Genomic DNA, 15756 nt, shown 5'->3' on the forward strand with positions numbered 1-15756 from the left:
CAATTAATTCTGTTTTTGCAGAATTACTCACTGTTTCTTTGTTGAATGTTGAACAGCGATATATATATATATATAAATATATATATATATATATACAGTATATATATATATATATATATATATAGAGAGAGAGAGAGAGAGAGAGAAGATAAATATATATACTCAAATATATTAAAATCATATAAAACATAAAAATATAACCTATAGGGAGTAGGAAGTAGAGTAGGAAGAAGTAGAAGTTGTTTTTTTTTAACTCCTACCCCTATATAACTTAATGAAATATTCTCAAACAATAAGATTCCTTTTAAACATAATTCAAAACACAGTCCTATAAAAATCACATGGAGTCACATAAAAACACAAGAAAACAAAGCAAATAATCAATCCACGGACACCACAGTGCATTCATATTTTACATTTTGTCTATGGCGCTATAGGCATTGATAATTTTATACGGTAAAAACCAAAGACATATTGTAATGCTTTTTCCTGTGACTATCATACAAACGACATATCATCACATTCTGAAATCCTTTTTTTCCCCACGGAGCACTTGCCCCCCCAAAATCTCTGTGCACGCCACTGCCCTTACTCTCTTAACATGATAATTGTCATTTGAAGCCTTCCTGTGCATAACATTCAAGAGGAGGTCATTTGCCTAGAGCTGTCAAGGATAACATGAAATAACTGCTGTCGTAAGTGTGACTGCCATTATTTACTTAATTATCTGCTTGACCACTGCTTTCCAAAATTCCAGGTATCAATGAACATTCTTAGAGGTAGATAACCAACTCAACAAAGCGCAACATGTCCGGCTCAGAGTATGTTGGTGCTACGGTTATTTGTTAATAAAATTAGAAACCGTAACTAACTTGAACACGTTTAATATGGAAATATATACAAATAATAATGACATTGTTCAACAAACTGAACATATGCAAAAAGAAAACATATGCAAAAGACCAGGCAATTCTAACTATAAATGGGCTGGCCATCTCACTGACGATCACGCTGGCATCTCCGGTTAGAAGCCCAAAAGACTCTCAAACAACTCAGCCGCTCGTCACACCTTGGTCAGGTGAGTGCTAACTCAGCAGTGGTATGAATTGTGTGTTGACTACAGGAGAAATCAGAGAGAACACTAATATTGGATGGTTGGACAGCTTTAATGTTACAATGAAACGTTTTATTGTTTGCCTGCCAGGTACTCAGCATGTCTTCAAGTGATACAAAACCCTTGCAATTGTCTGCTCTGGGTCAGCCCTTCACCTTGGGGATGCTCTATGATGCTCGCAAAGATGCACTGATCCCAGGTACAAATTGCTGCAACAGTCGTCATTATTGCTATTTTGGGATTGATTGTCGAGGTTCTTACATATCTTTGTCTATTCCTGAAGGTTTCACTCTGTGGGATAGAGACAGTCTAGATAGCCAGACCAGTGAAACGGCTCAAAAAAGCAGTTCCTTTAAGATGACAGCCTCTGACACCATTGAATCAAAGTCTTCTCTGATGGACATTGAAGCTTCTCTGAATGTAAGTTGGTTAGGTGGGTTGGTTGAAGTTGGAGGATCTGCCAAGTACTTGAATAACAAGAAGAAATTCAAGAACCAGAGCAGGGTAACTTTTCAGTACAAAGCTACCACCGTCTTTAAGCAGCTTTCTCTTCCTGCTCTTGGGCCACTAAACAGCCAACAAAAGCAAGTGATTGAGAACGGCACAGCAACACATTTGGTCACAGGTATCCTTTATGGGGCAAATGCGGTCTTTGTGTTCGACAGTCAGAAGGTGGATGCCAGCAGTGTTCAAGATATCCAGGGTAGCATGCAAGCTGTAATCAAGAAGATTCCTACATTTGAAATTGAAGGAAGTGCTAAAATACAACTGACTGATGAGGAGCAAAAGCTGACAAATCAGTTCGGCTGCACATTCTATGGAGACCTCATTCTTGAAAAAAACCCTTCCACGTTTGTCCAAGCTGTGGAAACTTACACTGATCTCCCAACACTATTGGGAGATAAGGACAATTATGCTCCTCTGACTGTCTGGCTGTATCCTCTGCAAGCACTGTACCAGAAAGCTCCATTGCTGATCAAAGACCTCAGCATCTCACTATCGAGGAAAATTCAAGATACTGTAGAAGATGAAAATCAAGTGTATATGAGATGCAACGACAGTTTGTTTAGCAGTGCAGCAAAGAATTTTCCCCCAATTCGCAAGGGTCTGAGCAGTTTCCAAAAACTTTGTTCTTATTACAAAGCTGCAGTCACACAGCGGCTAGCCAAAGATCTCCCTTGCATTCGTGATGGCAAACAGAATGAGAGCGCGTTAACAACATTTTTAAATGAGCGAGAAAATTCTCCATTCAGCAAAGCACACCTAGACAGGTGGTTGGAGAACAAGGAACGAGACATCAATATCATTGAGGCCTGTGTTAACATGATGCTGGAGCAGACAGACGCTCAGATCGTGCACACAAAGTCAGAATTGGATAAAGTGATTCTTTCTCCAGGTGCCACAGATGTTCTTTGCTATGTTTTCACCGACTTGGACCCGAAGGACCCCTGCCTTAATTCTATGGCTAAGTACCTGGAAACATTCCAGGCTGGAGGAACTGATACAGAATACACGGCTATCACGACTGACGTCTTCACCAAAATGAGAGAAAAAGCCCAAGAGTTCATTACATATGCCAAACTTTTTAAACGTAGCAAGAGTGTCAGGTTCCTTATAACAGCTATGCCAAATAAGAAATACAAGGGATGTTCCATCTACCATTACAAAGATTACAGCCTTTTCACTGACAGCTTCACAAAGCCATCCGTCCCATCGGTAAAGACGATCACAGAGAGAAAGCACCTCATCTGGTGTAAGTTCCTTTTTGTGTTGCTATTCACACTTCCAAATTGTCAAATGATACCAGCTGTGATCTGTAAGATGTTTATTTTTTGTCTATCCATCAGATGCTACTGATCTCACGCTGGATGAAAGCACTGTCAACAAACATCTCACTCTGTCACAAGATAAAAAGAAAGTGACCTTTGGCAGTGTCAAGTCGTATCCTAATAACTCAGAAAGGTTTATTGATTTTAAGCAAGTTCTATGCAAAGAGCCGCTAACTGCTCGTCATTATTGGGAGGTTGAGTTTAGGGGTAGAATTTGTTTTGCTGTCGCATACACGTCAACTCCGAAGGCCTATTCAGAGTGCGGATGGACTAAACAATATTTCACAGATTTCAATACTTCCTGGGGAATATTTGCTGCAAATTCCTATCTATTAGAAATAGTCTTCAAATATATTTTTCCTCTTCTGAACTGGAGAACTTATGCTCCGGGCGTGCAAAAGCTTGGAATTTATCTGGACTGTCCTGGTGGCACTTTGTCCTTCTACGGTGTCTCTGAAGAAAAGCTGAAACACTACGGTACTATCTCACAGCAGTTTGATAAAACACTCTACGCAGGTTTTCAAGTTGATGAAACCGGGAGCTATGCTCACCTGACTATTTAGCACAGCAAAGCCATTTTCCTCGATTGTACTATCACCTCGGCAACGATATTTGATCCATTAGGTTTAAACGGCTTTTTAAGCAGTCAGCACCGCTTTTTCATTTGTATAACCACCTTCGCGACTTGGCACGTTTAGAATTATGTTAGAGCGCTGCACTTCTAGTGCGTTTTAAGCATAGTGAACTCATCCCCAGGCATACACTTCCGCCACAAACATGACAGAGGTCCTCTCCTGAAGCTAGTGAATAATATCAATGTATGAAAAATGTTCAGATTCAGAACAGCTTTATTGTCACTGTTAAACATGTCACAATGAAATTGGAGTTGACGCATATGCAACAGCCAACAGATTTGTTTTCCCGCAGCAGCAGTTTTGGATTAGGCTAAACACAATAAAAATTAAAGCAACTCCACCATGGAAAGATTAAAAGTTATTATCTTTGTTTATCCTCCAATAATTGAGATCAATCCTGTTATTTTGCTACAAAGGATTTCCTAAACGTGTAAGGGTGTAATTGATTAATATGCGTAAGTGTATGCATGTAGACAGCTTTGAGCATGTGTTCTCCCTAATTAGCAGCAGAATCTACAAAGATGCAACGCTTCACTTGTTGAGCTTTTCACTAAACTTTGCAAGCCCCACTATGTGTTCTATATGATGTAACTCTAGACTTTTGTTGTCTCTACATTTATATAGTCACATGGACAATAAAAATGTGTTTTGCTCTATTCCGTTGTTCCTCATTCTCTCTCCCTTGTGATTAAAATTATTATTTTTATTATTATTTTTTTCTGATTAAAATTTTAGTGGGAGTGGAAACAAGAATCTTCTCTCAATTGCCTTCCCTATGTTGGCTGAAGACAGCTGGGATAGGCCCAGCAAACACATACAGTTGGGGCCCCACTTGGTCGAGTTGGACTTTGGTTAGGCATGGGCTTAGAGTGGGATTTGTTGTTGGGCCCCACTTGGGCAGTAGGTGCTCGCAACTAAGAATGGGCAATAAGTGGGCTCTGGCTGGGCTTCACTCCAAAATATTCCGATTTTGCACAATAACAGCATGGCCGATGGAGCTTACTCCCTGGCCTATATTTCTTTACAATTAAGTGAGATTTTCTTTTACAAAAAAAATCACCCACAAAAAAAATCTACATTTCAACTTATTATGTATTATTTGGACCATTAATGGGCCATTTCATACAAGTTGGATAGCATAATATTAATAGTCAAACCTAGAAGAAAGTGTGCCACAGCATTCTGAAAAGATATGGGAAAACCCCTCCCCCTTTGAGGCAATTAAAGGAAGTCTGCCGCCTTGCAAGATTTTGCCAACTTAACAAGTACTTCAGGCTCGAGGTTCATTTGAGGTGGAAAATGAATAAATCTGTTTGACAGTGACGAAACATTGATCCATTTGTTGTTCTTTGGCATTCAATAATGATAAAAAGGTAATCGATTGTATTATTGGTCTCCTTGTTATTAAAGCTTGTAACGAAAGGACTGTTTGGCATGAATGTGAAAGGTCCTTGTGGGTACAATCAGGAACACCGTAAACAGCCCAGTGGGGCCCAGATGGGAGAAAGCTGGCTTGCCCATCTGCACAGCAAAAATTGGTTACAAGTACAGGGTGATTCAAAAAGAATACACCAAAATCATTACGTGATATTTCAATAATGAGAAACAATAGAAAACTATAGCTTGGACACATGTGTTGTACATACTACACACCTTCAAGTTTTTATTTCATGTTTTAAAAGTGCTCAATGTGGCTACCACCGACAGCACGGACAACATCAAGCCAAGATGAAAATTCCTCTCAAACCTCAGCATGTCACATATATATTTACAGTATGTATTAGTTAGAGCTGTCAAACGATAATTTTTTAAAATAAGATTAATCACATCTTGGAATTTTGATTAATCACGATTAATCGCTCAATGGAAATGCCTTTTTTATCTACATTTTTTTTCCCGCCGAATTTGAAGAGCACCGGTTATGTGATAATTCTTTTGACATTTAATGTTATGAGGACGTCTTCAACATTTTTTTTTCTTTTTCTAATCAGTTAATTACTTGCATAATTTAAAATGGGGGAAAAAAATACCCCGATATTTTGACATGAACAAATATTTAAATGTGATACGCAAACTTAAATTGCATTATATGCTTTACTTTAATGCATGTAATTATGCTTATTGCTCACACAACCTATGCTACTTTAAATGTAGTCATCCGCTGTCACGCTATGGTCAAAATTAATAGTGCGATTAATCTGCATTCATTTATGATTGACCTGCATTCATTTATGATTAATGCAATAATTTTTTTTGTGATTAATCAATCAATTGAGGCTGTAACTTTGACAGCACTAATATTAGTACTGTCAAAGTTAAGGCGTTAACTAATTAATTAATCACAAAAAAAATATCGCATTAATCATGCTCCACAGCACATTGGTTGGGTGTGAACAAAATCTTCTTGTTTTTTTATGTGTTTTTTTTTTTGGTGTGCATGTAATTATTTATCCCAACTGTCTATGTGCTTGCTGTAATGTAATGTAATCTTCAGTCCTTTACAGCCTGATTCTGACAAAGATGATTTCATCCTGCTTGGTTGTAAACCTGGTCAGACAGGTAGTCAAACTTTGAAGTGACTGAATCCGTTGGGGGCTTTTGAGGTTGCCGGGTGAAGTGGCAAGGCTGCTTGTTGTCTCAGGAGAATAAGCTTCAAGCATTAAATAGGGGAATGAGGTTTACAGGTCAGGGCTTGATGACCTTTAGGCACAAGCAAGTCAATGGCTCCAGTCGATGATGGCGTGGAGGGGCTGTCGGGCTGTCAGGTTCTTGCAAACTTCCTGACCTTGGTGGGAATAGCTTCCAATGGGCAAGGACCATACATGCTACCTTCAGATTCAGATATTTGAGGACATCACTCATCAGCAACACACCCAACAAAAGGACCCATTATCCCTTACATCTGTTACAGGCTACTGTACTAAAATATCGTCCGATGAAGTCAATTGTCATTTTTTTGATGGTATGACTCTTGGTAGATTGCGTCATTAAAGTTAGAACATGCCTATTACTAGGTGCTTGTGAAGCAAATTTGTAATCTGTCCACGAATGTGACATCATGTGCGCCTTTGTATACGTTAAGAAGGGTGTGTGCAGTTTCATTTTTCGGCCACAGGTGGCACTAGCAATTTGAAATGGAATTTTTGGTGTTCAGCAGCTCTAAAATCAAGGGATCATCAATATTTTCATTTATTCAGAATTCATTCGTATTGGTTACAGGTACAACACAATCCCAGAACAAAGCCAATTACTTTAAAGAAATCATTGTCATCATCGATTTGTCTTTACAGTTTCCAGCTCTCGGCTCGCTAAAAATGGTTTAATTTCCACTGAGCATGACTTAACGCTCAACTGGCAAGCAGAAATCAATTAGATCTGGACAAGTCGTGAAAACCCAGATAATGTTAACTCATTCACTGCCATTGACGGCTATAGACGTCAAAAATGAATTTGAACTATTTCTATTAATTTAACATTTTTTCCACTTAAGAGTATGAAAATCTAGAAAAATATATTGTGCATTTAGAACAGATATAAAATTTGTGATTAATCGTGAGTTAACTATTGAAGTCATGCAATTAATTACAATTAAAAAAAAATATTGCCTGACACGATTAAAAAAAAAGAGAAAAGATCATAAAAAATTAGGGCTGTCAGGCGATTAAAATTTTTAATCGTAATTAATCGCATTACTTCACTAGTTAACTCACGATTAATCACAAACTTTATATCTGTTCTAAATGTACAATTAAAACATTCTCGGTTTTCGTACTCTTAAACAAAAGTGGGAAAAAAATTTAACTAATAGGAATAGTTCAAATGAATTTTTGACGTCTATAGCCGTCAATGGCAGTGAATGAGTTAATGTTCGATAAATCTTCCTTCCATCTTGATACTGGTCTTGCAAGCCTACACAAGAACCCAGACATTTGAAGAGGATGGGAGATTGTTGTCACATGTTGTAAACAGCCGCAATATTACCCTCTTTTCAGCCTCCAGGACCAATTTTTTTCTCAACTTATTTTGAAATCAATTTTGTACTGAAATTCAATTGTGGGTAATGCCACTGTTGTGCTATATTGTCTCCACTTCCCAAAGTTATGAGGGTGGGCACACTTGTGCAACCACATTCTTTCAGTTGTTATTATTTTTCATTTATTTTCTTCTCAAATTTGTCAGATTTCTTTTTTTTTTGTCACAGTTGAATTGATTACATTAATAGTGGCACAGAAAAATTTAAAGGATTTTTTTTTTTTTTAATACATATATCACAAAGCCTGGTGTTTGTAGACTTTTAATATCCACTATATGTGGCCAACAAAGTATATGTCAAGCACTTGTGATTTTTAAAGTGCTGTTTCCGGTCCTTCTAAATTTACTGTTGCATTCTTAGAAGTGGAAGTAGCTTTAGCTATGTAGTAGACTGAAATTCAACAGTTTAGAAATGGGCTGCCTTTCTGGGTAGTGTAAACAATGAAACACCTCCGTTTCCCAGAATGACTGGTTAGTCACGTCAGGTGCTGTTGGGGAGTGTTTTTTTTTTAATTTTTTTTTTACTCTTCGTCTAGACCTGTTATTTCATATACAATTCATGGCTTTGTAACACAACTATTTGATGTTTACCAAGGGTAATAAGCACTTCATTTTTTTTTCTAAAGTGTGAGACACATTGGCCATCTATTCGTGCAACAAACAGCTACGCAAATATTTTTAGCAAATGACACTTTCACTTTGACATTTTGACCAGCAAAAAAAAACAGCAGGAGGAAATATGGTCTTGACCATATTTCCTCCTGCTTTTTTTTTTGGCCCATTTTGTTGTCGAGGTCACAAGCACAATTACGTCACATTACCACAAGTTAGCATCAAGAAAATAATATTAAAAGTGTCTTTTTTTAAGAGAGCATGTTGTGAATCTATGTGTGTCATTTGTCCTTTGTTTCAGGTTTGGAGAGAGTTAAATTTGACAATAAGTCGGTTACCTTTGAGGAGCACATCATGTGGCATTACCTATTCTTCATCGTCCTGGTGAAGGTCAAAGGTTCAACTGTATGTGGCTGAAATGATCAGGGTAAGGTTATCTTTGCCTCTCAACATTTAGCAATAAGTTAAAATGGATTAATCTGCAGCAGAGTTCTATTTTACCGCAAAAGTATCACACAGTGTTGCCTTGGCGCTTTTGAACCAAAAGTAGCAAGTCAGCATTATGTAATTCCATCCCCTTAAATTCTTCTGAAGTATTACTGCATGACTCGGCTTTGTGACTAGAGAATTAACATCCAGACCGTCTGCCTCTGGCAAGTATTGCTTAATCCCCCACGCAGCTTGGCAACATGCATGCACACGCACGCTCGCACACCACAAAAGCGTTATTGACCGCAATTTGACCATTTTCTGTGTCATGCCTTGGTAAACTACTGGAAGGATTCTTCAGCAATCCTCCACAGCTCCGTCATCATTATGACCATAGTGAAATCAACCACACCTTTACAACGGATCCCCTTGAAGACCTCTTTTGAGCTTGTGAAAGAGGAGAAAAATCACAGGGTTAGGTCAGGTTAGTTGGGAAGTTGGTCCAGAATGGAACTTTCAAATGCTCAGGACATAAAATAATAATAATAATAATAATAATAATAATAATAATAATTAATAATAAAAATAAAAAAATTCAATACAAAGCAATATTCAAATTCAAAGTAAAGCAAAAGAAATGAAAGGGGACAGAAAGAAGTAAAACTTGTTTTGTCTGCCCCTGATGAACTCAACAAAAACCAACAACAACACAAAATGAATGACAGCTAGCGGTTAAGACGCTTTCAGTGTAAAAATACTACAAAATAATTTTGTAAACTATGTGTCCTTGAGCTTTATCTATTTTTTGCAGTAATTGTGCTTTTATAAAATCAATAAAAAATACAAATAGACTGAGAAGATTTTGTTTTACAATCCAGATTGTTCCACAGACTGACACCTCGAGTTGAAATACATCTTTCTTTTTGTTTTGTTCTAAGTTCGGAAAAAATGTCTGTTCCTCTTAATTTCTTCTCACTTTCCCCTTTTGTGAATTTAGTTTGCATATTAACTGGTAAGATTTCATGATGGGCTTTATACAATATTTTAAGGCGGTTTAACTCCATCAATTCATTACACTTTTAAAGTTTTTAGTTGTATAAATAATGGATTTGTGTGGTCTGTGTATCCACAACCGCAAACAACACGAAGAGCACAATTCTGTAAAAGAACGATGGATTCAGTGTTGGCGTTGTAAGCAGCAAGCAATTTGTCATGATGAAGCACTTGTTCCATACACAACTCTCATCTCTTCTCACGCACTGAACAAAGCAAATGCAGCAAGACCTCTTTGCAGATGTACTGTTTAGTTCTGCCCTACATTGAAAGTGACAACTTGTCATTGACAGTTTGGGTTTGAAATGTATCTTTTGTAACTTTTCAGACACATGTTGTACAAGTATACCTATTTGTCAATACAACCAATGAACAACTAGGTGTCCGCCCCGTGTCACAGTGCATACGAATATATATTCATCAAGTGCCCTTTTTACATAAAAATGGAAATAATTGATTCACAAAAGCAATCCAAGCAGAATATAAGAAAGCTGTTGCTTAGTTTTGATTTTGTGCCGTTATCATGTTTTCCTCACTGGACCCCATCTTGCTCACTCCATTGTCATTTGTCTTGACGTGTTTCTCTCAGTCTTGTGAGCAACCACCTGATTTGGGATTAACCCCCATCCTTACTCCTATTAACCTCACGGCCTGTTGAACCAAAATGGAGTTGTCAAGGGTGCATTGTTATCAACAACTTTAAGAAGTTTGGAGAGCAGACACATCTTGTGTTTAGCTGTCTTTTTTTTCTTCCAAAGAAGCTTGTGTTGTTTCTTGCTACTTGCTAACAAATGTACTTTAACGAAACAGATTTAAAGTCACCTCTCAGGGCCAGTTAGCTAGCTAACAAAAACGGCAGCATTTCTCTGTTTTCTGATTGGTTGGTCAAAGCAACTTAACTTATTTTTTCATGAAGTACAAAAGTAAACAAATCCAAATCCAAGAAAGTTGTGTATAAAACTGAAAAAGCAAAGTGCATGTAAACTTAATTAATACTGTACATGGAAATGAAAGAGGAAATGTTAATCTGTTCTCATATTCATCTTTTGATGTCAAGCCGAAATGTTTTGATTCTACACCAACAATAAATGAATTTTCCTCTCTGTTGCGATATTTTTGGATGGGATTGCGTCAAAACTATTTGTGATTGTGTCTATTAAGGTCTGTCTCCTATTTGGTTACATTTTATTCCGTGACGAAATAGTGTGGAAGAAGCATCAGGAGAGAAGGCGGTGGAAAGCGGACTACTCTGACATTGACTTAGATTGACGTCAGTAGTGGAGGAGTTGGGGTGAAGTGTCACGTATACAACATAAAACGATGACTCATTGCCCTTATTTTGATTGCGTATGTGAAACCCAGCATTTACTCAGTATGTGTAAAAATCCAAACCTGGTGGTGTTCCCTTGTATGCTGAAATAATTTTGGAGATCAGATTTGTAGTTTGTTTATTCATTTATTTATTTATTCAACAAAGAAAGCTTGTCAATCTTCTTCTGGGATGATGTTTCTCTGCCCGACAGTAGTTTTGTCATGACCATTGAATTACTTTTATAATCTGAAGTCATATCTGCACTATTTAACTGTGAGACTCTCGTTCTGCTAATTACAAATGTGGCTAATATACACATTCTGTTGGCTGTTTTTAGAAAACATAATGCTTTGCCAAGTAAATATTTAGTTGCTTTTGTTGTTGTTTGTGCTGAACTGAAAGTAGGACGCATAAAACAAGATTAAAGAACTTTAAAATGCTATTGACAATATAATATTCAAAACCATTACATACATATATGTTTTATTTTTAAGTGGATTGAGGAAAGCTTTCAGCTGTTGTGTGTAGTGTTGACTGACACCTTTCCAACGCAAGCTTCATTTACGTCCTGGAAGTGGAGCCTGCACATGCCATTTCTTGCGTCCTTTCATAATGAGTGTGTGCTACTCCTTATCTTAGTTTTGTGTTATTCCCCTTCACCATCAGTTTGTGGTGTGCGCACACACAGCTGTATTCATAACTAAAGCAGCGAGCAGCTCTAAAGGGCCCTCGCAGCCTTGGCCACTTTGCTGTACGGTACTGGCACATTGGAATTAGATTTTTTTTTATCACAAAAAAAAACCTAGCTGCAAAAAACAACAACTAGCTATCGGTAAACAAAACTGGGTATCGGAATTGTTATCGGGGGTCAAAAAACGGTATCGGAACAACACTAGTTTTGACCACCCATTTCAGCGTACACACCACACCGTACAGTAATTTTTCTTGGCAAACAGCACGTAGCCACAGCAACAGCATGTGGCAAAGTAAAAGAAGTTTTACTTTTGCTTTTTCGGGAAGATGTTTAGATGAACACCCGCAGATTCAAATTTGTATTCGGTGTTACTGAACCATTTTTGAAATGTCTGACAATAAACTATTAAAATACTATTTTTGCAAGGCCTGGTGTACATGCAAAGTTTCATGAGTTTTCGTCTGCGTTAAGACACTCAAATTTGTATTTTATTTTTGGTCGAACTATGCGTTGCCACGGCAACAGAATTTCATATCATAACCACTAAGGTGAAAAATAAGTCCATAGATATCTTCAGGCCTGGACTGTAATTAGATATGGGAAATTTTGATTATTCATTTAAACACTTGTGTTTCTCAGTAGTGACCGCATTAGTTGTAAATCGTCTTATGGCAAAGGTTTGTGGGAAAATGTGTTGAAGGGTTAAACAATGACCTCTTCATATGACTCATGTGGGTGATTTGGAGGTAGGTTCAGACAGCATACACTCACAATGGCCCGTGGTGGTCAAGTCAGTCATAGAAGTAGAATGGAAGCATGAAAGAATTCACCAAAGTTGCCCTTTTGACCCTGCTAGGTTAAATAGTCTAGTAGAGAGGTCACCAACCTTATTGACACCGAAAGCTACTTTTAGCAACTTATTGCGAAGGGCTACTAATTGGATACAAATTTCTGAAATAATAAATTGTCTTAAATCATCTTTCATTATTTTATTATTAATAAGAATTAAATAATTCTATTTGATGACGCTGATCATGATTTCTCACAATTATCGAGTTAACACAGTAGTAGCAGATTGGCTCGTACAAATCACCTGAATAACCACAATGACGTAAGTGATCGCTGCTTTGCTCACTGCTAGTGGCTGAACTGCTCACGCTACGTAGCTTCAGTCATCTGTCAATAAAGTATTAACACTTACCGAATACGTTTTTGCTTTAGCATGCGGACGGAAATTATGCAAAAATCCGATGCATGTGTGCTGTTATGACGGACATAACCCGCTCAATTTCTGTATGCTAGGAGCACAACCTGGACTGGGTTCCCTGGATGAGGGCAATGTCATTGGTCAGCAGCGATGCAGACGGGGAGCAGAATGAAATTCGAAGCCTTCAGGAAAAGTTAGAGTCTACCATGAAACGTTTGAGGAGAACGTTTGTCTTAAAGTTGGACAGCAAGTGTTCCATTTGGATTATTAAAAACACTCATGAGTCGCAGATTGTTTGTTTGTTTTTCAACTCAGTGTCATTTGTTAGTGTTAGATTCTACATGATGTAGTAATCTAAGGAATTCTACTTAGGGTTAGCATTTCTGTATTTCAGTATTTCTGAAGCCATTCAGCTGTTGAAAGCGTGTAAGAGCCTCCTCTTGCACGCGTTGCGTTAGCGTGCTCTAGAGTTGCACAATTTTTGCAATCTCATTTTTCTAGTAACAGAATTGTACAACGGCTTTACCCTTGAAATGAGAACCGCATGTGAGGAAGTGAATGTCACCAAGCCTTTTTGACCCAGACAAGAGGAAATGATGGTGTTGCTGAACACTTGTGATGTGGAGCTTGCTTTTGATAAATAGAAAATAAATTTAGTTTGAATGAAGTCACAAGGCCTTTTTCAACAAATCGTATTTCCACGTTGTCATTTCACTTTTGATGTATTTCATTGTTGCCTCAACATTTCAAAGAATATGTTATGCTTTTATTAAAGAGTGAAAAAATATATACATTTAAAAATAATAATACAATGGAACCCGGAGCTCGAACGTCTCGGAACTCGTACACGGACTGTGACTTCACAGGAACGAATTGTGTTCGAACTCCGAGGTACCACTGTAATTAAATTGTTCATTATGGTTCGTTTTTATTTTGTTTTGAGTATTGTTTATTTTTTAATTTAGTTTGTTTTTACTAGTTTTCAGAGCGAGTTTGTTAGTCTTATAAGTTTTAGTTCTTTGAAAATTGGTCATTTTAGTTTATTTTTTATTAGTTTTAGTAAGTGTTTATAAAACAACAACAACATTATCATTGTGTAGTAAAAAATCAACAAAAATATTATTTTCAAAAACAACATTTTTAAAAACAACCATCCACAAATCAAATACAGGTGCTGTATAACAGTCCAAGAACTTTGAATTACAATAAGTGCAGTGCGTAATACTGCTTCTTAAGTTAGTTGCTATGTTTACACCAAACGCAGATGGATTGTTTCTGTACAATCCATACATTTGCCAAAATTAAAATAACTGAACTTTCTTCGCACATCGCCTCGCGGCAGCCAATCGGCTTCAGGTAATGCTTCACACAGCCTCCTGTCTATAGTCACCCGGAGTGCTACAACATGGCCAGCCAGGTTCACCGAATGGTGAGCAAGGAAGTTAGCATATAGACCCTGGTAAGTCAGTGTATTTACTTGTTTAATGCTGTCCAACTGAACCAAGGTAGCAATAGTTGTTTTGCATTAGCCAAAATTTAGCACAGCCGTCTGATTGCTACTGAGAAAGTGGAAGTGCTTGAGGGACAAGTACCTCAAAGAAAGGCGCTGCAGGAGAAAAAGAGTGCCTTGGCCGTAGTCCCAGTGGTGGAAGTACTCGGCGGTGCTCTCTTTTCTCGACCTGCTGAAATACTGCAGCAACACCCCTCCCCCTCTCTCCAGTGTGTGCGAATGAAGTGGCTGCATCTGGTACAAACACCCGCGATAAAATGCCTGCGAGTAAAGCGAGGCGGAACGCTCACCCCGTGTTGATGTGAACATAGCATTTCATCTAAAGTAAAGTCACAATGGTCTCCCTTTGCATCCCTTGCAGGTTCATTGTAGACTCTAAATTGTCCGTGTGTGTGAATGGTCGTTTGTTTAAATGTGCCCTGCAATTGGCTGGTGACCAGTCCAGGGTCGACCTCACCAACCGCCCAAAGTCAGACGGGATAGAATCCAGCTCACCAGCTACCCTAATGAGAATAGAATAATTATTTACATTCAACCCATTTCACCATTCAATTTTTACAGTGTTGACTTATCTTTTTCAGAATGTCTAATTTGGTCAGGCAAACTAAATTTGACATTTTTCAAATTAGAAAAAAATTATTCCAAATGCTCACAACCACAATATGGGGCCAATGTGAATCACAAACATGAATGCCAAAGGAACATAGTGAAACTACCAAACAGTTCATCCAAGACTGGCATGTGTCAAGGTGCAAACAACCAACTACAAAAAAAAGTGTGCTTATGACTCAATAGTTGACATTTTATATGAGTGTTTTTTAGTATTAGTGTTGCATATTGCGCATCTTCCGTCTGATGACGTTATAGTAGTGTACAGAAAGGATAAGTACACTTCTTTAAACATTTTCCCCCATGCATCCACGTTGTCCTCTTTTAGATGACCGAGCAGAGGAAGCAGAAGCAGCGGATTGGCCTGCTGGGACACCCACAGCACATGAACGTCAACCCCCAGCAGCCTGCGTAGGCTCGAGGGACGATGCCTGAAGCGCCTCGGATTCAGCCTTATGTCTGGACAGAGTCGTCCTCACGCCAACGTTGCACATAACCAGTGTGAGTACAGTAAATTGGAACTTAGGAGGACACTCTGTAATATAGTTGTAGCGATAATATGGTGTGTAGCTCTACTGTGTACAAATCTCACTCATGACATTGACACTCAGCCACCATTTTCTTTCCAGTCCAGAAAATAGTTTGTGCCAAATGTTTTCTATGTAATATTACACCAGGTTTATCCATGCATGTCATTTAAATAAATAGTCACACATGTGA

The 15756-nt window shown here is 38.0% G+C and overlaps 1 protein-coding gene across 1 annotated transcript; it reads left to right on the top strand.

The window, feature by feature from the left end:
- Window positions 1–1213: 1213 nt before the first annotated feature.
- On the top strand, window positions 1214–15451 carry LOC144056601 (neoverrucotoxin subunit alpha-like). Its single transcript, XM_077573549.1, has 5 exons — window positions 1214–1313; window positions 1398–2867; window positions 2962–3420; window positions 8524–8627; window positions 15365–15451. Exons 1-5 carry the CDS (start codon window positions 1214–1216, stop codon window positions 15449–15451), a joined length of 2220 nt encoding a protein of 739 aa, XP_077429675.1.
- Window positions 15452–15756: the final 305 nt, after the last annotated feature.

Source organism: Vanacampus margaritifer, chromosome 8 (assembly GCF_051991255.1).
Source record: "Vanacampus margaritifer isolate UIUO_Vmar chromosome 8, RoL_Vmar_1.0, whole genome shotgun sequence".
In the NCBI taxonomy this organism is placed as follows: domain Eukaryota; kingdom Metazoa; phylum Chordata; class Actinopteri; order Syngnathiformes; family Syngnathidae; genus Vanacampus; species Vanacampus margaritifer.

Bases quoted from the DNA above. Each gene is read 5' to 3' on its own strand.
- LOC144056601 (XM_077573549.1), top strand. From the start codon at position 1,214: ATGTCTTCAAGTGATACAAAACCCTTGCAATTGTCTGCTCTGGGTCAG. The intron at 2,868-2,961 runs GTAAGTTCCTTT...TCTATCCATCAG, and splicing joins GAGAAAGCACCTCATCTGGT to ATGCTACTGATCTCACGCTG. The intron at 8,628-15,364 runs GTATGTGGCTGA...GTCCTCTTTTAG, and splicing joins TGAAGGTCAAAGGTTCAACT to ATGACCGAGCAGAGGAAGCA.